The sequence below is a fragment of the Dysidea avara genome, chromosome 7 (assembly GCF_963678975.1).
Source record: "Dysidea avara chromosome 7, odDysAvar1.4, whole genome shotgun sequence".
Taxonomy (NCBI): Eukaryota; Metazoa; Porifera; class Demospongiae; order Dictyoceratida; family Dysideidae; genus Dysidea; species Dysidea avara.
In genome coordinates, this window is record NC_089278.1 from 18555824 (window position 1) to 18580104 (window position 24281).

Consider the following 24281-nt stretch of genomic DNA (forward strand, 5'->3'; position numbering starts at 1 on the left):
GTGACTGTTTTATTAGAATATTGAATATTGAATATGGCTGTTGTATTAAGGTGACTGCTTTATTAGAGTATCTCGAGTGGACCTCATCCAACTGGACTACGTGCAACATTTAAGGAGTGTGGTCATGACATGCCTTGTTTTTCACCATGCTACCAACAAAAAGCGTGTATTCTCAATTGCTATTATAGGTACGACCATAGATAATTAACAATTCTCATTAATTATCTATGGTACAGCTGGCTAGATCATTAAGAGACACGTCCCTTGATCATCATTGGTCCAGCTGTACTAGATCATAATAGGGCATGTCGCTTGATCATTATTGGTCCAGCTAGTTTGTTATCGTGCAGGTACAGTGTCTACCAACTGTCTACCGGTAATATATCGGTGTGAGCACTTTATAAATAAATTTGTGGCGTCTAAGTGTTGATATGGAAATTAATGCCTCAATATGATTTCCTAGCATAAAAAGAAGAAATTGAAGATTAAAGGAAACACAAGGCACAGAGGGCAAGCACTCATCGGAAACCCAAAAGGCACATGCCACCGGTGAGTTTGTTATCGTGGCAAAAACTGGTGGTCATACAATGTGTCGTTTAGCTTCTAGCCTTGGAACCATGGTCAGGCTGGCAAGCTGGCAAGCAGACGAAAAATTGGATGTGGGAAATTTCAATATTAGGGCATATATATTATGTAGGTTTAAAGCTATATTGACTTTAGATACACTGAGACTGTTCCGTAAAGGTACTTTTTGCCCCTTAAGGTGCTTCTAGGGTGGTAAAGTAAACCACTGAAATTTTGCTAACCAGTTTTTAGCCTTTGGAGTCCAGGACATTATATAACTGGTCTCAAAATAAGTTTGGAGTATATTATTTGGATTTTATTGTTAGTAGGCTTTATTCTATCCTTTACTACTATTGTTTCTTTCAACCCCATAACTTTAAATTTAGAGTATTCTGAGGAATGAAAAGGTGCTCTAAGAAGCCACATAAGTGAACATAAAATCATGAGGAAACATGGTATTCAATTTTGAAATCAAAATAAAGAAAGCACTCAAATTAAGTCCAATTAATCAGAACATATCCAGCCCCTTAGTATACTTTATATTATCATTCAAAGAAATGGACACAAGACTGAATATGTGAACATTACTGCAATTTTGCTGTATTTCATAAGATATTTTACCATAGCCAAGTGGTGAAAACAATGAGAGGAGCACTGATACAAACACGCTAGTTGCACTATGACTTAAAGTCTCTTATGGTACTAGGCTGCCATCATTAATTTATTCTTTGTTTCCCATCACTGCCCACATCAATTTTTAGGTAGCTGCACTTTTAATTATTTGATTTTAGATCATATAAATGTACCATTTGTGACTGGGTCTGGTATCCCATGACAGCAGATTTAATTTTCACCAAGAACACAAAGATACATGAATTGACTAACAATCAAAATCATCTAGACTTGGGTGGTCTGCTTTTTCCAAGCACAATGGTGATTTTTATGAGAAATCTGGGACCTTAATGGAGTTCTGGTTAGCCTGAGGATGGCTATGTGTAGCTGTACATCTCTATGGTATTGAATTAAGACCTGTGCTGTAGATGTGACCTAATTTTAGAAAACCATCTGCATCCATACATTGTTTCGTTGGTTCTTTGTTGTCTATAGGAACAGAAGAATGGACTGGCTAAGTTTCAGCTTCATAAGTCAAACAGTGTGGGAAATACAGCATTAGACAGCCAGACAAGCAAATGAATTGATATGTACAGAAACCATCAAGAAAATAATCTACAGGTACTTACATAAGCCATAATAACTTATTGATACAATGGCATACAGAGTTGAACTTGGCTAATTTGTGGTCTCCATGAATTTGTGAATCCACCAAGGTATAGTTTTTTCTCAAGATAAACTTTTCTGTTTGAGAAAGAAAACAAATTCACTGAAGAAAGATCATCAGTAGATTCTTTCATCACTGCAACGTAAACAAATGTCTGTAACTCAGAAACCCTCCCATGTATGGAAATTAACAAGGATTTTTGAACTCCCTGTGAACAAGCAAACATGATGATGCCTTTATCCATTGGAGTGTTAATCCACTAGCCAGTAAGGAAACAAAAACTTGCATTTTTTTTCTAGAGCTTGCATTTTTTTACTTAAATGCAAAAGTACAATTGTGTGTAGATGGACAGTTTTCCCAAATTTGGTCACAATTGTCTGCAGTTTTGAGACCTGAATGACCCATAAATTGGCCTAATTTATCCATAAACCTTTCTTTTTACCTTTTAAAAACAGCCTCGTATACTCCTCCAGCCCCCATCACCCACCCCTTTTGTGGAGAAAATATAGTCAACATCAAGGTAAAAACTATCTAAAATGGTAGGAAATGTAGCTGTTGGCCTTGTACAGTGGATGCTCTGGAGGACAAGGAATTGGTGTAAAACATGTGAAAATTTGGTACATCCAGCATCAACCATTGGTGAGCTGTATATACAACACACCAAATACTCAAAACTGGCATTTCTCCAATACTTTTAAATAGGCGATAAGACCAGTTTTCCCACACTGCGTCATATTTTAATGATAGACAGAGGCCAAATATCAAGGTAAATGTAATACTGTGCACATAAATATAATAAAAGAACAATGAAGGGGTTGGATCCTTCCGCATTTGTTTCACAAGGCGTATAGCCCTTGGTTGAGATACTTTAATAGAGAAGTCATATGCTTTAATAGTATAACTGAAATCAATGATTTCCTTGTGTTCACATCTGGTTTTTAGTACAGAGGGAAAGGAAACAAATAAAATTTCCTTGGTTACCATATGTGACCTAATTTTAGAAAACCGTTGATATCCGCACAATTTTCAAAATGCATTTTATTTGTTCTTTGTTTTCTACAGGGACAGAGGAGTGGACTAGCCAAGTTTCAGCTTCCTAAGTTAAGCAGCATTGGAAATACAGCACTAGACAGCCGGACGAGGAAATAATTTGATATGTACAGAAGCTATCGAGAAAAGAATCTACAGGTGCTTACATAAATCATCATAACTTACTGATACAACAACGTACGGAACTGAATCTTGGCTCATTGTGTTTGCCATGAATTTGTGCATCCACCAAAGTATAGTTTTTCCCCAGGCATGCTTCTTTGCTTGACAAAGAAGGCAAATTCACTGAAAAACGATCGTCGGTAAATTCTTTTGTCACCGCAACGTAAACAAACGTCTGTAACTTTGGAATCGTCTTGTGTATGGAGATGAAACAAAGCTTTTTGTACTCCCTATGGACAGGCGAATACGATGATTCCCAGGATGTATTCATTGGTGGCTTAATTCGCCCACCAGCGAGGCGATAAAAACTTGCATAATTTTTTTCTGGAGCTTGCATTTTTTACCCATAGTTTTTAAATGCGCTTTATTACAAAAGTACTCTTGTGCGTATATCGACAGTTTTCCAAAATTCGGTCACATATGAGATCAGATGTTTGGGTAACATTATGATTTTGATATAGTGTGTACATAAAAGTCTCACCATCATCATCCACTATAGTAACTGCAGCTTGACCAATACTACCACGAGTGACACCATTGGGTAATATACTATGCATGATAGTAAGAGTAAAGTCTTCATCAACTTCCAATATATTATCATTATTGATTGGAATATTAAATGGAATACTGGTCACTCCAACAGGAAATGTGACAGTAAATGGTCCAGAATCATAATCAACACCTCCTCCTGTAATATAACTACTATTAACATTGTGTGATAATTCTATTCTACTTACCAATAGCAGTATTTACATTATCTCTAACTTGTACAGTAATATCAGTTGATGATGGGTTACTGAGAACTAGTACAGGTTGTGCTGGTCCATCATCTTCATTAATACTGTAAGTTGACTGGCTAAAGGTGACAGTGATATCTAAACAAATAAAATTTGCTAAATATAAATCCACTAAACAACATGGTAATGTGTCATGTGATCAAGAAAGCCAACTTGTTGTAACAGTATGCTGTTAACATTTAGAAAATGGTATACTGTACATAACATTCTTCGATCTTTGTGAGATAATGGGGGTATATAGTTCTATGGTCGCTTTGCAATGTGAGAAATTTTGCAACACAAGTGAACACTTGTGCCAGGGTAGAACTCACACCAAATTTGAGAACAATTTCCCTAATTGCAAGTAGTGTTGTGTGATATAAAATATGAAAAAGTTAAGAAATCAAAGGTGGATGCAATGATGCTAACACCAATCATTTTTAGTGAGCACGCCTTAACATTAAAAATGGATTAGCATCATTGCAGCCATTTCTTGTCCACCATCTTTGATTTCTTAAACTTTTTCACAGGTTGGCTGTTTTGGTATAGATATCACTTCTTTTTGTAATTGCAAATAGTGCTGTGTGATATAAAATATTTGTATATTGCCTATCACGATTATTGGATATGTATAAGTGTTATATTTGTACTTTATTGCCATGACTTTATAAAAAAGTACCAATACCATACAATATAGCACTACCTAACCTACTATTAAAGAAAATAAGTCTTGCAGTACTGTCTTATTTTCTAGTAAACTTTGTGTAAAAGTACTACAGCATTATGACAATATTACAAAAATCTATTATTAATCACGATATAGAAATTTACCACGATACACAATATTAAATCACTAATTGCAAGATTCCAAAGCCTTGGCCTTGATGCTTCCTTTTAACTTTTTTTCCCCTTTACCACAGGAATCATTGTTTCTGTTATGCATTTACAAAGAAATCAAGATGAATTTTGAAGGCGTGTATATCCCAATGATAGGTTCTACTCAAATTACAAATGGGAGGTGCCCTACCCTGAGGAAGTCAGAAATGTTTAATTATTGTTCAAGCACTATCAAGCTACAGATGCATTTTCTTGGCTCCATAAACAAGTATAACGCCCACCCTCAACCGGTTGTACTTGACTGGACAACACACTTGATATAAGCTTTTAAGAATATTTTTGTAGTACCCTAATAGAGCACACATTTTTTTCTGAGCACTTTAATACAACACATATAGAATGTTCTAGAATTTCCACTGTTAGATCTATGAGTTATCATTCTTGTGTACTAACCAGAACTTTCATTTATATAAGGTAGAAATTAAGTGAGGTGAGCATCTGACAGCAGTGGCAGAGTGGTAAAGGGATAGGGTATAGGTGTGAAGATCCCTGGTTAGAAACCTGGAGAAATTTTGTTTTCTGACATTTTTATACACATTTTTGCTTCACAGTGACTGTTCTATTAGAGTATCTCAATCACACTCTTTTTATGTGTTTGGTTTTGCTTTATATCTCCGTAGCTAATACTCTTGGTACTTTCAAACCACAAAACGTTTGCACTATGATAGTAACTTCATGTACAGACCAATTGTCAAGCTATTCCATCAAGTTGATTACCCTGCAGGCATGACAACAAATCACTTTTGCAATTTTCAAAATCATGCATAATTCCATGTCCTTACTTTGATTTGTATAAAAATTGGACTTTAAATGTGCTGCATTATGCTCTTACTGTCTGCCAAATTTAAAGTCAATCGACTAACGAGTTATAGCAAGTGGAGTGAAAAGAAAAAATGAAGAAAAATACAAAGAAAAGAAGGTGAACTTTGAAGGTGCATATCTCAATGATGGCTGACGGATTCCAGAATAGGAGATGCCCTACTCCAAGGGAGTTTCCACAGCAAAACTGGTTAATTTTTGTTCAGGCACAATTGAGCTACAAACACATGAAACCAGCATTTTCTTGGTTTCTGAAAAAAAAACACACTTGTCTGCCACACATCCGCACTAGTTGTACTTGGCCGCATGACACACTATCGTGTGTCCTGATTTGTAATCTCAGTCAATGTTTTAAAAAGTTTAATGTTTTCTAGTCTGCACTGGCTTGGATGATTGGTTGTACTGGCAGGGTGATTGTTTGCCCACCGTACGATACAGTATTAGTCTGCAATAAGCATGACTGCCCCACCCCATTCCCAGGTGAGTTATATGTATATGTAGTTAATTGTCTGGGACCAGGTAAGTATATTCAAGTACTAAAAAATTGAGTTTGAATAGGGATCATAAAAATAAAAAAATAGTGAAACAAGGAAAGTCAACTAGTTACGCCTGTAGATATACTGGTAGACATTTAATCCCAACTTCAGTCTATACCAATTAAATTCCACAAGAACACATGTTTTAAGGTGTAGCTAAGCAACTTTCCTTGTTTCACTATTTTTATTTTCTATGAGTCAGACTTTGATTACCCATTTTTCCTTGTATTTGTATATTTACTTATAAATGATGAACCCACACATACTACATCAAAAGAAAGAAGAGTAACAGACTTAAAGTTTTTGTCTGAGCATATGCTATGTACTGAAAAGTAAAGTAATTATTATGCTTTGTTTTCAGCTATGTTCAGCCATCACGAAAGACAAAAACAGTATGAGAAGCACCTCTGCATCAATCTAGTCACTACAGAATACAATTCCCACTACAAATTCAGGAAAGCTATGGTACCGCCCAAGCACAACATCGCACTTGTTCGCACAAGCAACTCTGCTTAAGATTTCAAAAATCACTAATTTAGGGGAATAGCAACTGTTTTGCTTGCGATTTTCATGAATGAAACAGCTGCCATGTTGTCTTGTGAGTGAAACAGTTGCCACGCCCCTTAATTAGTGATTTTTAAAATCTTGGGCGAAGTTGCATGGGTGAGCAAGTGCGACATTGCGCTTGGGAACTACCGTATCACACACTATGACACTTTGTGCTGACAGCAAAAAGAAATGGTCATGGGAGACACAAATGAGGACAACAATAAGTTCATGATGCATGCATTGTACATACTGCTGTATGCCAAAAGGCACCTAAAGTGACATCTAAGAATAAAAAATTCAAGCCCATAAGCATTATTGAGCTATGAGACATCAGACAGTTAGTTAGTCAGTTAATCAGCAAAAATTCCACTGAATATATATAATGTTGCTTACCATCATCATTTCCAATTATCACTGCAGCTTCATGAGGGTCAACAACAGTAATACGATCAGGTAGTGAAGAATGGATAATAGTGACATTAAATGTTTCAGCATTTTCCAATGTATTATCATCATTTATTGGAACACTAAATAGTGCAATAGTTTGTCCAGCAGTAAATGTGACAGTGTATGGTCCAGAATCATAATCAACACCTCCTCCTGTGGGCACATTATGATTACAACTCACTGAAGAAATTAAACTCACCAAAAGCTGTAATGTTTTCATTTGACACCTGTACAGTAATATCAGTTGATGATGGGTTACTGAGAACTAGTACAGGTTGTGCTGATCCATCACCTTCATTAATACTGTATGTTGACTGGTTGAAGGATACGGTAATAGCTGAAAGCAGAAAATACTGCAATAAACAAATAGTTTGTGTTGTCTACAGTACTGCCCAAGCGCAACATCGTACTCGCTTACACATGCAATTTTGCTGAAGATTTAAAAATCACTAATTAAGGAGTGTAGCAACTGTTTCACTTGAGATTCTCATTAGTGAAACAGCAGCCACGATGTCTTGCGAGCGGAACAGTTGCCACACCCCTTAATTAGCAATTTTTAAAATCTTGAGCAAATTGTGCATGTGAGCAAGTGCGACATTGCACTTAGGCAGTACTGTACATGCATTATACAGCAATTGCAATTAAACTCAATGATGACTACTGTTAAAGAACACAGCTACAATCCCTGGTATATGAGCACATATGTGACCGGTTCTGTGAAAAAGGGACATAATCGCACAGGTCTAAATTTACAGTATAAAGCATTGAATACATTGGGTTAAATGCTTGCGTATCATTGAAAAAAATCCGTAAATTTTTTAACCCCTCTTTTTTAGTGAAGGAAGGGACTAACAATAAAAACCTGGGTATAATCTTATTCGCGTGCTCAAGAGGAGTTGGAAAATCTTTGTTTCACCCGTTGCAGTAGACCAAAGGATACGTATGTTATGAGCGTTTGTTTACGTCATGTCAAAGCAATTGTACATGATCAATTTTCTTCATGAATTTTGCCTTTGTATGTAGTAAAAAATGGCAAGTAAAGGAAAAACCCAGTAATTGATTTCCCTGTTCATGGCGAACATGATGGTGAAAATTTTAGCCCCATACCTCAATCCGTTGGAAAGTTACAATGGTTTTTGTAAGCACCTGTAATTTATTTTCCCTATGCTTGCTGTACAAATCGATTTTTCTGTTGTTGCTACTTTGTAGGGCTGTAACTCCCAAAGTTATTGGCAAATGAAGCTGAAACTATGACAGTGGGTACACTTGGCTAAGTAGATTATAAATAGTTAATACACAGGAATTCTAAAAAAATACGGTTACGTCCTGTTTTTGCAGATCTGGTCACATATGTTTAATGCATATATACAGTATGTATGTGTGTGTGTGTGCATGTGCGTGTGTGCATGTGTGTGTGTGTGCATGTGCGTGTGTGCATGCGCACATGTGTATTGCATATATGTATGTATTCATGCATATACATGTGTATGCATGCATGTAATCAATCCAATCACTATGCAAATTGTAATTAAACACACACCCGACTATCAATTACTGGGAAGTGAATGGTTATTCCACTTTGTTTTCTACCCATTATATGGTGTTACAATTAAAAAACAGTATGAGAAGTGCCTCTACAATCAATCCACTCACTATGGAAATTACAATCAATTCTCGTAACAGCCAGCTTGCACTGAAGCCACTGCATGTTACCACAAATCAATACTGTACTTTTGAGGCAGTGGAGAAACAAATAGGACACAAAGGAGGAAAAAAGTATAAGTTCATGATGCATGCATTGTAGCTGCTGCAGTTGTAAAATGGCATGTCTTGAGCCAAAAAGGCATGTCTTGAGCTACTACCAGGGAGCGTGTCACTATTTCATATCAGTTTCACTGTACTAGTATAAGAATACAGCTAGACCAATAGTAACGGGGTGTGTCATCGTGATTGAGTAAATAGATTGTTAAGAGGTGCAGTCTTGGTGCTTGATCATTATTAATCAACCAAGATTGCATTAATAGGTGAGGTCTTGAAAACTATTTTGAAGTTACAAGTATCTACCTAGTGTAAGTAATTAAATAAGTTTGTGGAATCTTATGCTGCTCAAAGAAAGTGTTGACAGGGAAAATCAATGTCTTAATAAAGGACAAAGACCAAAAGATAAAATGTGCAGAGAGTACACACTCATTGTAACCCCAAATAGCACATGCCGCTGATGAGTTTGTTATTGTGGCATAAAATGGTGGCCATGCACTGCTTCATTTGGCCTCCATCCTTGCATATGTTGTCAGGCAGGCAGACAGAGGCAAGCTTGTAGCCGAAATTGAAATTTTAGTGTTTTTTCAAGAATTCTGTATCCAGCTGTCTACAAGCATTTTCTTATTTTTAATGCTGTATTATTCCATAAAGGTGTGTCTCTACAATGATTTTTAAAGGTGGAATTTTAGGTGGCATGCTTCACGTTTGGGCGGAACCCTATTATTTAACAATAGAATGACTCACTATCATCATCCACTATAGTAACTGTAGATTGACCAGTACTAAGACGTGTAACGCGATTGGGTAATGTGCCACTTCTAATAGTGAGAGTAAAGTCTTCATCATTTTCCATTATGTCATCATCATTTACTGGAACGTTAAATGAAGCCATAGTCATACCAGCAGTGAATGTAACAGTATAGGGTCCAGAATCATAATCAACACCTCCTCCTGTAATATTATTACTGCTATTAACATTTTGTGACAATGTTACTTTACTCACTAGTGGCAGTGTTCTGAGTATCTCTAACTTGTACAGTAATATCAGTTGATGATGGATTACTGAGAACTAGTGCAGGTTGTGCTGGCCCAGTCTCTTCATTAAAACTGTACATTGCTTTGCTGAATCTGACAGTTATGTCTGAAAATAAATGACATATACATAAAAACATTTTAGGCACATATTACACAGAAACAACCCATTTTTAAAATACAAGGTTAAGGAAAATGAGAAGCTGATTTAAGTAGGATCATGGACATAAGAAGTATAGTAAGAAAGAATGCTGTGTGCACATGTAATCCCTACTTCAGTCATACATATAGCTTGTTGATTGGTGAAATATTCATATTAGAAATATCACAGAATTGTCTGAAATCCAATTGTATGTACACTCTTTAAAATGGGACTATAAACAAGTGTCCTAGGTGTCCACTTTCAGGGTGTCCACTGTGAGGAATTTCATTTCACCTACACAGCCATGTACACAACTGTAGTGGGCCTATGCAAGTACACTGCATTGGCATTTGCAAGGTATGCACAAAGCTCACCTGTCTAATGATGACTGTTTTAGGATATGCTGCAGAGTATACATGGCTTAATTAGAGGTATAAATTAACCCTTAAACCTGCACATAATTTTAAGGAATATGTGATTACACAAAACAATTTAAAATGCCAGTCTAGCCAGACTAGCCTAACTATTAGCCTAAAGCTATATACCAACGGAAAGTTTATTCTTTGGGCTACATGAGGAAGTCTAAATAACCACTGTAACAACAGAGGCTTACTTGTTATGGAGCAATGGAAAACGGTGGCTTGATTTTCCGTTATTTCTCAATACTCGTGATGGCAGCCATATTAACAATTAATTAAATCACGTGAGCTATATGGTGTGACTCACCATTGAATAGGGATTCGCCTCATGTTTATTTTACACGAATCCAATGAAGTAGAAAGGAGATATTAACCATTTCCTAAAGGTATGTAAGGGGTTTGCATACTTATTTTTCATAACGATAGTTTCGGGGCAAATTTTGGCCCTATGCTTTCATGCTAGGGTAAATCCCTAGGTATCATTTTAATTCTTGTTTAATTATGAATAAAATGGTGTTGATTATGTAGCCATAGGAAGGATGGTTCACAAGTGACAGTGCTTTGTTTATAGCCATGCGTCAAAGCTGATTTATCGGTGCGTGGTTAATGTTCAGCTAAAGAAAAGTAAATTAACTGCAGTACAAGGGTGGATTTTCAATACAGGTGGTCACTAACACAGGCTGTACTGTACTAACATGTAAGAAAAACTTGACATGGCTTTTGCATTTGATGGTGAGCAATTACATACAACAATAATAGATTACATACTCCATGTATACCACAATTAAATACACTTGTGTAATGCCCATAAATAGCCATTGCATAATTCAAACCATTCGTAGAGTTACATACTGGTGCATACTATGCAGATTTTAGCTGAAAGTCACAATTTTAATAATGACATGCGTAGTGACCAGATTAATTGCAGAGATACTTCTTGTACTGTTCTTCATTTGTAACAGACATAATGGCCACTTCACTTTTCAGTAATTGAGTGCTAGGCACATGTCATGCCTGGCGCACCATTCTTTCTTTTGGTGTGGTATACACATTTCATTAGTCACAATTACATTATAAAAAATAAACGAACATATAGAAGAAAAAATTAGGAAGTTTTTAAATTGGAGTAGGGATCAAAGAAAAAGTAGTGAAAAAAGGGAATAGCTAAAAGGTAGTGAAACAAAAGAGGTTGTCTGTGCCTGCAGATACATTAATGGACAAGGTAGTTACACTATGACTGACTTAAGTCCCTTATGCCACAAGGCCATCATTACTTAACGCCTTGTTTCCCATTAGCCCACATCAATTTTTGGGTAGCTGTACTAATTTTAATTATTTGTTTTAGATCATGTGAATGGGCGATTTACTGATAGACGGAGGCCAAGTATCAGAGTAAATATATTACTGTGCACATAAATATAATAAAAGAAAAATGAAGGGGTTGAATTCTTCTACTTTTGTTTAACAGGGCATATAACCGTTGCACCATTGAGCAGTCATATACTCTAATAAAACAGTCAAGTACAACTGACTAGTATTAAAATCAATTATCTCCTCCTACCCACATCCGGTTTTCTGCACAAAGCAACAGGAAACAAACAATAAAGTTTCCTTAGTAGATATTGGGTAATACACATGGTGTTATGTAATATTGTAGATTTTGATAGATATAGTGAGCGCATAAATTTCTCACCATCATCATCCACTATAGTAACTGTAGCTTGACCAATACTACCACGAGTGACACCATTGGGTAATGTGCTACGCACGATAGTAAGAGTAAAGTCTTCATCAACTTCCAATATATTATCATTATTGATTGGAATATCAAATGAAACACTTGTCACTCCAACAGGAAATGTGACAGTAAATGGTCCAGAACCATAATCAACACCTCCTCCTGTAATATAACTACTATTAACATTGTGTGATAATTCTATTCTACTTACCAGTAGCAGTATTTACATTATCTCTAACTTGTACAGTAATATCAGTTGATGATGGGTTACTGAGAACCAGTATAGGTTGTGCTGGTCCATCATCTTCATTAATACTGTAAGTTGACTGGATAAAGGTGACAGTGATATCTAAACAAATAAAGGTTACTAAATAGGGTAATTATATAAATGCATTAAACAACATGGTAATGTGTCATGTGGCCAAGAAAGTCAGCTTGTTGCAACAGTATGTTATTAGCATTTAGAAAATAGTATTCAAGCAAAAACAGTCAAGCTGTATAAAAGGGTGTGGCCTTCAAAAATCCTGGGTGAAAAAAAGTTGTAAGTCAAAGGTGGCAGCCATAAAATAGCTGCAATGATGTTGGTGATAACAAATTTTATTTGTATATTAATAAATTTATTGTCATCAACATCATTGGAGCCATTTCATAGCTGCCACCTTTGATTTCACAAATTTTTTCACCCAAGCGTTTTGAAGGCCGCACCTTTTTATACAGTTTAACTGTTTTTGTGTGAATTTCACTTTTTTGTAGTTTAATATATACCCAAAGCCAACCATACACTGGCTTTGAGGTTTGTTTTTACACAAATCATTGTTTTTACAGGTTTTTGCAATTGAATTTGTCGCCTTTGCGATTGAATTTGTACCATTTGCAATTGAATTCGTCGGTTTTGCAATAGAATTCATCCCGATTGCAATTGAATTCATTGGTTTTGCAATAGGATTTGTTGGTTTTGCAGTTGAATTCATCGGTTTTGCAATAGAATTCATTACGTTTGCATTACAATTCGTCATAAACAAAACGGCTCCAAGAAACCAACCATTCATTAAGAGATGAATTATTTATACCATGGAGAGTTACACTTGAGACACTAGAAGGTAATTGGAGCTGGTAGTATGCGAAATTGATAGCTGTCTGATAAGTTAATTAGCTTGCTCGTGAGTGACCACACCCATCGTGAATGGCGTAGTAGAGTTTGGAATGTTGCTGGATAGGCTGTAGAGGAAGAATTATTGTCTTATAAAGAGTTGTTTATTACTGTTGTACTTGAACAAATTCTTGTAGCAACTGCTACATCATGTTTTCATGTTTTCTCCAGCTGCCATTCTTGTTACGGATGAATTCAACTGCAAAACCAATGAATTCTATTGCAAAACCAATTAATTCAATTGCAAGTGGGACGAATTCAGTTGCAAAACCTACCAATTCAATTGCAAACAGGATGAATTCAAGTCGCCAAATTCAATTGCAAAAGCCTGTATCTACAGATGCAATGAAGATGAACTAGTGCTCTACAAATACAGAAAAATACCTACTGATCTGACACCAAAGCTGATATAATTAATTTTGTGCTTGCTTGTTCATGGCTGTATAAAGTTGTAATATATATGTAGCGCATGTATTTATTTGCAATAGTGTTTTATAACAAAGTAAATTCCTTCCAAGTTAGGTATCAAGACACAAGGTAGTGTGTCGTGCAGCCAAGAAAGCCGGCGACCACACTGTGAGTATATTAACAGGAAGAAAGAAAACAGCTTTTTCATGCGTACATAGCTCCATGGCCCCTTCTCCAAAGCACACCATTTTTGCATTATAGCTGTCTCCCAGGTAGGGTACACCACACAGCAAATTTGATGAAATTCACAACAGCTATTTGCGAGATACGGACGTTCAAAATTTCATTTTAATTTCTTTGTTCTTTTCTTCTGCGGTATGGGGGCTATGAGGGCTTCGATTTCTTTTCACACACTTTGCAAAAATTGCTATAAAATGCAAACATGTAACTCAATTGCCTTGATCTTTGGCACAAGTGAAGAGCATGTAATGGTGGATTCACGTACCAAGTTTATTGTGAATCTGAGGACTATTCAAGGAGTTATGAGTGTTTATTCACGTAAAAAAATATCAAGCTTTTGTCACAGCTGGGTAAACACAGTATAGAAATAACTTGAAAATTGGTGTGTAGATAGGCTGATCATCATAGCAGTATCTTTTGATAGTTTGAATAGCAATAGAGTACAGCAACCAAGTTATAAAGCAACAACCAAGTAAGTGTAAAATTGTGGGATCGAGATACTCTAATAGAGCAGTCTCCACGGGGTAAAAAAGGTGTGCAAAAAATGTCATGAAAAAACTTACCAGAGTTCAAACCAGGGACCTCCATACCTAACACCTGCATCCTTAACCACTGAACCACTGCTACCTTGGCTGATCACCTCACTTACTAGAATGTTCTAGAACATTCTATGTATGTTCTGTTAGAAGTACTCAAAAAAATGTGTACTCTATTAGATTATTACAATAATATTATCAAATAAATCATGCAATGAAATACATTTATAAGTCTGTCTTCAATAATCATCATTGTATCTACATAGAAAAGAAGAAATGTGAGTAAAAAAACAAACCTCAAAGTCAGCCATAGGCTGGTTTTGGGGCTTTATAAAATACAAAAAGCAGTGAAATCCACACAAAAACAGCCAAGCTGTGAAAAATGGTGTGGCTTTAAAAAGCCTGGTTGAAAAAAGTTGTGAAATCAAAGGTGGCGGCCAAGAAATGGCTGCAATGATGTTAATGCTAAAAATTTTAATAATGGCTGTGTGCAAGGGCGTAGGAACGATTTTAGAGTTGGGGGGCCAAAGGCATCCAAAATCAGCGAACTATAAACTGATCAACACCCATGCAGGCTCACATTGATAGGGCTCCTGTAGCGCAGTTCATACGTGCATTTATATATAGGTGTTGTGAAGTGTTATCACTAGCTAATAAATATAACCCTACAGCTACAATGTATGCACAGCTATCTGCTCACTCCCTATTCTGCTAATGGCTGCTATACCTACTGCACATGCTCGATGCATGTATATATCACGTGAGAAATCATGGTCACGTGAAGGTCTTTCCTTTATGTTTATTGTACAGTACCTCCACTACAAGGATTATAACATTAACAGTGTTATCCGCTAAGCAAAACATCATACCTTGAAGGAACTGGGTTATCTGCTGTAGCAGGTTCCGACTGTGAGGATCACGTGAACCCCACACCACTACTGCGTTCATGGCTGGCTACTCTTATTTACATATCCTTGCATGCCTCTCTTTTAGACTACTTGATAAATCAACTCCACCAAATTCAATAGTCAGTACTCAGAAGTCAGCAACTCCTGTACATTCACGCACTACAATGAGACTGCCCTCTTAGATCTGCTGCTATCCTTCCATTTGAGCGTAACCTTTCCCATCATAATACCACCGATGTGGCATTCTTTCCACTATTTAAGTTTCTCACTGCACAGGCTCCAGGACGAGCTCCAGGAAAATATTTGAACAACAGATGTCACGTGCAAGGACTAATCATAAATAAAATTATAGGCACTTTTGGGTGTAGCAGTGAATGGCTTGACAGTTGTGGAGGACTCGAGGGGGGGACTGGTGATGCCAGTGCTGGTACGTGGTGTTGTATGGTTTCTCGTATGGATGTATGTATTTCTGTGTATATAGCTTTGGCTGATTGTTTCAACCTGAGCTAGTTGGCCCCAAAAGTGGGGGGGCCAAAACCTGCTTTTGAAAATAGTGTGGGGGCCATGGCCCCCCTGGCCCCCCGGTTCTGACGCCCTTGGCTGTGTCCATTGTTAAAATTTATTAGCATTAACAATTTATTAGCATTAACATCATTGCAGCCATTTCTTGGCCGCCACCTTTGATTTCACAACTTTTTTACCCAGACTTTTTAAGGCCACACCATTTTTTCACAGTTTGGCTGTTTTTGTGTGGATACTATTTGTCTATTAAGATTTTGTAGTGACTGTTATATTAGAGTATTTTAATTTTTCATGCCAAACATGATAAGTTGCAGTTGCTCAATTTTTAAAAAGCAAATTCTGCACCTTTCATGCTAGAATACAATTTGCATCCTATTGTCACAAGTTTATTAGCATAGCACTTATTATTGATTATGATGATTAGTGCAAGTAGGTCTTAATAGTAGTGTGTTACCCCACCGATCTGTACCAAAATGGCTATAATATTGGCTTTGACTCACTAGAGAAGTTGCAACAGTATTGTATTACAGAGTTTATTTGATTACTTTTGTAATGTTAATAGAGTGTACTTTTTTGAGGATTTCTAATAGAACACGCATAAAATGTTCTAGATTTCCATTGGTAGATCTTTGAAATTATGAACTTTTGATTACTGAGTAGATTTTAGCTAGAACAGAGTAGAAATTAAGTGAGGTGATCAACCATGATAGTAGCAGCTCAGTGGTTAAGAATTTGGGTGTTCGGTATGGATACCCTTGTTTCAAACGCTAGTAAGTTATTTTGGACAAATTTCATGTACTTTTTTTACCCAGCAATGACTGTTCTATTAGAGTATTTTGACCCCGTGATTTACAGTTGTTTGGCTTTTGCCTTGTAACTCTATAGTTGTCAATGAGATTTCCTTGAGCTATGATGGTTAACCTATACGCATATCGATTTTTATCTTATTCCCATAAGTGGTTTACCCAGTAGGCGTGACAAGTTGACCTTTTCAATGCAAATAATCATCCATAGCTCTATGACTATTAATCAGATTTGCACTAAAATTGGTAAGTGATTGTGCTACAGTACATTCTTAAAACTCAAGAGAATCAACCTATGTATTTGTATTTTATAATGGTTTTTGTAAAGTGTGCAAAAGAATAATTTAAGCCCCACAAGACCCCTAAACGAAGAAGACAAAAAACAAAGAAATTAAGCCAAATTTTGAAGGTTTATAATTATTTTCATGATGCCATCTTGCTCTAATTTGGTATGTGGGGTGCTGAAGGTGGAGGGCGTTTGCTGTATAAAAATGATTCTAATTCGAGAAAGGAGCACGAAACTATGTATGCGTGAAAATTGCATTTTATTTCTTCCTGTAAATATACTCACAGTGTAGTGTGCTGACTTTCTTGACTGCATGATACACTACCATGTGTCTTGATACTGCACATAACATCTTTTGATCTTTGAAAGATAATGTGGTCTTTAAAAAGCACCAAGGGGAGGTTCACTAAAATGGTTAGTCCTCCTTCACCTCGGGTAATTAAAATACATCAAGATTCTCGTGGTTGGTCTCTAACTATAACAAAGAACAGAAAAGCAATTCTCTTGCATAGTAGTTCTTTGGTCCCTCTGTAATGGGTAAATTCTTTCATCGCTGCAATGTAAACAAATGTCTGTAACTCAGAAACCCTCCCATGTATGGAAATTAAACAAGGATTTTTGAACTCCCTGTGAACAAGCAAACATGATGATGCCTTTATCCATTGGAGTGTTAATTCACTGGTCAGCGAGGCAACAAGAACTTGCATAATTTTTTTTCTAGAGCTTGCATTTCTTACTTAAATGCAAAAGTACAATTGTGCATAGATGTACAGTTTTCCCAAATTTGGTCACAAATGTCTGTACATTTTAGCCAGTTTTGAGACCTGAATGACCCATAAATTGGCCTAATTTATCCCTAATCCTTTCTTTTTATCTTTTAAGAACAGCTTCGTACCCTCCTCCGGCCCCCATCACCCTCTACTTTTGGAGCTCGTTTGATACAGTTAACATCAAGGTAAAAACTATCTAAAATGGTAGGAAACTTAGCTGTTGGCCTTGTACAGTGGATGCTCTGGAGGGCAAGGAATTGGTGTAAATCACATGAAATTTGGTACATCTAGCTTCAACCATTGGTGAGCTACAACACACTAAATACCCAAAACAGGCATTTCTCCAATACTTTTAAATAGGCGATAAGACCAGTTTTCCCACACTGTGTCATATTTTTAATGATAGATGGAGGCCAAATATCAAGGTAAATGTAATACTGTACACATAAATATAATAAAAGAACAATGAAGGGGTTGGATCTTTTCACTTTTTTCACAGGGTGTATAGCCCTTGATTGAAACACTCTAATAAAACAGTCAAGTATAACTGAAATCAATGATCTCCTCATGTCCACATCTGGTTTTCAGTACAGAGGGAAAGGAAACAAATAAAATTTCCTTGGTTACTGTATGACATCAGATGTTTGGGTAACATTATGATTTTGATATAGTGTGTACATAAAATTCTCACCATCACCATCATCCATTATAGCAACTGTAGCTTGACCAATACTACCACGAGTGACACCATTGGGTAATGTGCTACGCACGATAGTAAGAGTAAAGTCTTCATCAACTTCCAATATATTATCATTATTGATTGGAATATCAAATGAAACACTTGTTACTCCAACAGGAAATGTGACAGCAAATGGTCCAGAATCATAATCAACACCTCCTCCTGTAATATAACTACTATTAACATTATGTGATAATTCTATTCTACTTACCAATAGCAGTATTTGCATTATCTCTAACTTGTACAGTAATATCAGTTGATGATGGGTTACTGAGAACTAGTACAGATTGTGCTGGTCCATCATCTTCATTAATACTGTAAGTTGACTGGCTAAAGGTGACAGTGATATCTAACCAAATAAAGGTTACTAAATAGGGTAATTATATAAATGCATTAAACAACATGGTAATGTGTCATGTGGCCAAGAAAGTCAGCTTGTTGCAATGGTATGTTATTAACATTTAGAAAATAGTATTCAAGCAAAAACAGTCAAGCTGGATAAAAGGGTGTGGCCTTCAAAAATCCCGGGTGGAAAAAAGTTGTAAGTCAAAAGTGGCGGCCATAAAATAGCTGCAATGATGTTGGTGATAACAAATTTTATTTGTACATTAATAAATTTATTGTCATCAACATCATTGAAGCCATTTCATGGCTGCCACCTTTGATTTCACAATTTTTTTCACCCAAGCGTTTTGAAGGCCGCACCTTTTATACAGTTTAACTGGTTTTGTGTGAATTTCACTTTTTGTAGCTTAATATATACCCAAAGCCAACCATACACTGGCTTTGAGGTTTGTTTTTACACAAATCATTGTTTTTACAGGTTTTTGCAATTGAATTTGTCGCCTTTGTGATTGAATTCATACCATTTGCAATTGAATTCGTCAGTTTTGTAATAGAATTCATCCCGATTGCAATTGAATTCATTGGTTTTGCAATAGGATTTGTTGGTTTTACAGTTGAATTCATCACGTTTTGCATTACAATTCGTCATAAACAAAACGGCTCCAAGAAACCAACCATTCATTAAGAGATGAATTATTTATACCATGGAGAGTTACACTTGAGACACTAGAAGGTAATTGGAGCTGGTAGTATGCGAAATTGATAGCTGTCTGATAAGTTAATTAGCTTGCTCGTGAGTGACCACACCCATCGTGAATGGCATAGTAGAGTTTGGAATGTTGCTGGATAGACTGTAGAGGAAGAATTATTGCCTTACAAAGAGTTGTTTATTACTGTTGTACTTGAACAAGTTCTTGTAGCAGCTGCTACATCATGTTTTTGTGTTTTCTCCAGCTTCCATTCTTGTTACGGATGAATTCAACTGCAAAAGCAATGAATTCTATTGCAAAACCGATGAATTCAATTGCAAGCGGGACGAAAGTCGCCAAATTCAATTGCAAAAACCTGTATCTACAGATGCAATGAAGATGAACTAGTGCTCTACAAATACAGAAAAATACCTACTGATCTGATACCAAAGCTGATATAATTAATTTTGTGTTTGCTTGTTCATGGCTGTATAAAATTGTAATATATATGTAGTGCATGTATTTATTTGCAATAGTGTTTTATAACAAAGTAAATTCCTTCCAAGTTAGGTATCAAGACACATGGTAGTGTGTCGTGCAGCCAAGAAAGCCGGCGACCACACTGTGAGTATATTAACAGGAAGAAAGAAAACAGCTTTTTCATGCGTGCATAGCTCCATGGCCCCTTCTCCAAAGCACACCATTTTTGCATTATAGCTGTCTCCCAGGTAGGGTACACCACACAGCAGATTTGATGAAATTGGCAACAGCTATTTGCGAGATACGGACGTTCAAAATTTCATTTTAATTTCTTTGTTCTTTTCTTCTGCGGTATGGGGGCTACAAGGGCTTCGATTTCTTTTCATACACTTTGCAAAAATTGCTATGAAATGCAAACATGTAACTCAATTGCTTTGATCTTTGGCACAAGTGAAGAGCATGTAACGGTGGATTCACGTACCAAGGTTATTGTGAATCTGAGGAATATTCAAGGAGTTATGAGTGTTTATTCACGTAAAAAAATATCAAGCTTTTGTCACGGCTGGGTAAACACAGTATAGAAATAACTAGAAAATTGGTGTGTAGATAGGCTGATCATCATAGCAGTTCCTTTTGATAGCTTGAATAGCAATAGAATTACAGCAACAAAGTTATAAAGCAACAACCAAGTAAGTGTAAAATTGTGGGATCGAGATACTCTAATAGAGCAGTCACCACGGGGTAAAAGGTGTGCAAAAAATGTAATGAAAAAAAAACTTACCAGAGTTCGAACCAGGGACCTCCTTACCTAACACCTGCATCCTTAACCACTGAACCACTGCTACCTTGGCTGATCACCTCACTTACTAGAATGTTCTAGAACATTCTATGTATGTTCTGTTAGAAGTCCTCAAAAAAATGTGCACTCTATTAGAGTATTACAATAATATTATCAAATAAATCATGCAATGAAATACATTTATAAGTCTGTCTTCAATAATCATCATTGTATCTACATAGAAAAGAAGAAATGTGAGTAAAAACAAACCTCAAAGTCAGCCATTGATGTTAATGCTAATAAAGTTTAACAATGCACACAGCCATTATTAAATTTTTTTAGCATTAACATCATTGCAGCCATTTCTTGGCCGCCACCTTTGATTTCACAACTTTTTTTTACCCAGACTTTTTAAGGCCACACCATTTTTTCACAGTTTGGCTGTTTTTGTGTGGATACTATTTGTCTATTAAGATTTTGTAGTGACTGTTATATTAGAGTATTTTAATTTTTCATGCAAAACGTGATAAGTTGCAGTTGCTCAATTTTTAAAAAGCAAATTCTGCACCTTTTATGCTAGAATACAATTTGCATCCTATTGTCACAAGTTTTATTAGTATAGCACTTATTATTGATTATGATGATTAGTGCAAGTAGGTCTTAATAGTAGTGTGTTACCCCACCGATCTGTACCAAAATGGCTATAATATTGGCTTTGACTCACTAGAGAAGTTGCAACAGTATTGTATTACAGAGTTTATTTGATTACTTTTGTAATGTTAATAGAGTGTACTTTTTTGAGGATTTCTAATAGAACACACATAAAAAGTTCTAGATTTCCATTGGTAGATCTTTGAAATTATGAACTTTTGATTACTGAGTAGATTTTAGCTAGAATAGAGTAGAAATTAAGTGAGGTGATCAGCCATGATAGTAGCAGCTCAGTGGTTAAGAATTTGCGTGTTCAGTATGGATACCCCTGTTTCAAACGCTAGTAAGTTATTTTGGACATTTTTCATGTACTTTTTTACCAGCAATGGCTGTTCTATTAGAGTATTTTGACCCCGTGATTTACAGTTGTTTGGCTTTTGCCTTGTAAATTTATAGCTGTCTATGAGATTTCTTTGAGCTATGATGGTTAACCTATACGCATATTGATTTTTATCTTATTCCCATAAGTGGTTTACCCAGTAGGCATGACAAGTTGACCTTTTCAATGCAAATAATCATCCATAGCTCTATGACTATTAATCAGATTTGCACTAAGATTGGTAAGTGATTGTGCTACAGTACATTCTTAAAACTCAAGAGAATCAACCTATGTATTTGTATTTTATAATGGTTTTTGTAAAGTGTGCAAAAAGAATAATTTAAGCCCCACAAGACCCCTAAACGAAGAAGACAAAAAACAAAGAAATTAAGCCAAATTTTGAAGGTTTATAATTATTTTCATGATGCCATCTTGCTCAAATTTGGTATGTGGGGTGCTGAAGGTGGAGGGCGTTTGCTGTATAAAAATGATTCCAATTCGAGAAAGGAGCATGAAACTATGTATACGTGAAAATTGCATTTTATTTCTTCCTGTAAATATACTCACAGTGTAGTGTGCTGACTTTCTTAACTGCATGATACATTACCGTTTGTCTTGATACTGCACATAACATCTTTTGATCTTTGAAAGATAATGTGGTCTTTAAAAAGCACCAAGGGTCCACTGGGGAGGTTCACTAACATGGTTAGTCCTCCTTCATCTCAGGTAATTAAAATACATCAAGATTCTCGTGGTTGGTCTCTAACTATAACAAAGAACAGAAAAGCAATTTCTTGCATAGTAGCTCTTTGGTCCCTCTGTAATGGGTAAATTCTTTCATCGCTGCAATGTAAACAAATGTCTGTAACTCAGAAACTCTCCCATGTATGGAAATTAAACAAGGATCTTTGAACTCCCTGTGAGCAAGCAAACATGATGATGCCTTTATCCATTGGAATGTTAATTCACTGGCCAGTGAGGCAACAAAAACTTGCATAATTTTTTTTCTAGAGCTTGTGTTTCTTACTTAAATGCAAAAGTACAATTGTGCATAGATGTACAGTTTTCCCAAATTTGGTCACAAATGTCTGTACATTTTAGCCAGTTTTGAGACCTGAATGACCCATAACTTGGCCTAATTTATCCCTAATCCTTTCTTTTTACCTTTTAAAAACAGCTTTGTACCCTCCTCCGGCCCCCATCACCCTCTACTTTTGGAGCTTGCTTGATACAGTTAACATCAAGGTAAAAACTATCTATAATGGTAGGAAACTTAGCTGTTGGCCTTGTACAGTGGATGCTCTGGAGGGCAAGGAATTGGTGTAAATCATGTGAAATTTGTTACATCTAGCTTCAACCAATGGTGAGCTACAACACACTAAATATTCAAAACAGGCATTTCTCCAATACTTTTAAATAGGCGATAAGACCAGTTTTCCCACACTGTGTCATATTTTTAATGATAGATGGAGGCCAAATATCAAGGTAAATGTAATACTGTGTACATAAATATAATAAAAGAACAATGAAGGGGTTGGATCTTTTCACTTTTTTCACAGGGTGTATGGCCCTTGATTGAGACACTCTAATAGAGCAGTCATATGCTCTAATAAAACAGTCGAGTATAACTGAAATCAATGATCTCCTCATGTCCACATCTGGTTTTCAGTACAGAGGGAAAGGAAACAAATAAAATTTCCTTGGTTACTGTATGACATCAGATGTTTGGGTAACATTATGATTTTGATATAGTGTGTACATAAAATTCTCACCATCACCATCATCCATTATAGCAACTGTAGCTTGACCAATACTACCACGAGTGACACCATTGGGTAATGTGCTACGCACGATAGTAAGAGTAAAGTCTTCATCAACTTCCAATATATTATCATTATTGATTGGAATATCAAATGAAACACTTGTTACTCCAACAGGAAATGTGACAGCAAATGGTCCAGAATCATAATCAACACCTCCTCCTGTAATATAACTACTATTAACATTATGTGATAATTCTATTCTACTTACCAATAGCAGTATTTGCATTATCTCTAACTTGTACAGTAATATCAGTTGATGATGGGTTACTGAGAACTAGTACAGGTTGTGCTGGTCCATCATCTTCATTAATACTGTATGTTGACTGGTTGAAAGTGACAGTGATTTCTAAACAAATAAAATTTGCTAAATATAAATCCACTAAACAACATGGTAGTGTGTTATGTGGTCAAGAAAGCTAACTTGTTTTAACTGTATGCTGTTAACATTTAGAAAATGGTACATTGTACATAGCATCCTTTGATGTTTGTGAGATGATGAGGGTATATAGTTCTATGGTCCCTTTGTAATGGGAGAAATTTTGCAACACAAGTGAACACTTGTGCCAAGGTAAGATTCACACCAAATTTGAGAACAGTTTCCCT

The 24281-nt window shown here is 36.1% G+C and overlaps 1 protein-coding gene across 1 annotated transcript in view; it reads right to left on the bottom strand.

Moving 5' to 3' along the window:
* LOC136259674 (uncharacterized) overlaps window positions 1–24281 on the bottom strand; it is a 144433-nt gene that overhangs the window by 60703 nt on the left and 59449 nt on the right. The window contains exons 10-21 of the mRNA XM_066053176.1: window positions 23887–24024; window positions 23628–23837; window positions 18745–18882; window positions 18486–18695; window positions 12383–12520; window positions 12127–12333; window positions 9844–9981; window positions 9585–9791; window positions 7279–7416; window positions 7026–7232; window positions 3793–3930; window positions 3537–3743 (exon numbers count right to left, since the gene is read on the bottom strand). Coding sequence (XP_065909248.1) covers window positions 3537–3743; window positions 3793–3930; window positions 7026–7232; window positions 7279–7416; window positions 9585–9791; window positions 9844–9981; window positions 12127–12333; window positions 12383–12520; window positions 18486–18695; window positions 18745–18882; window positions 23628–23837; window positions 23887–24024 — 2076 coding nt within the window. The remainder of the gene's footprint in view (window positions 1–3536; window positions 3744–3792; window positions 3931–7025; window positions 7233–7278; window positions 7417–9584; window positions 9792–9843; window positions 9982–12126; window positions 12334–12382; window positions 12521–18485; window positions 18696–18744; window positions 18883–23627; window positions 23838–23886; window positions 24025–24281) is intronic.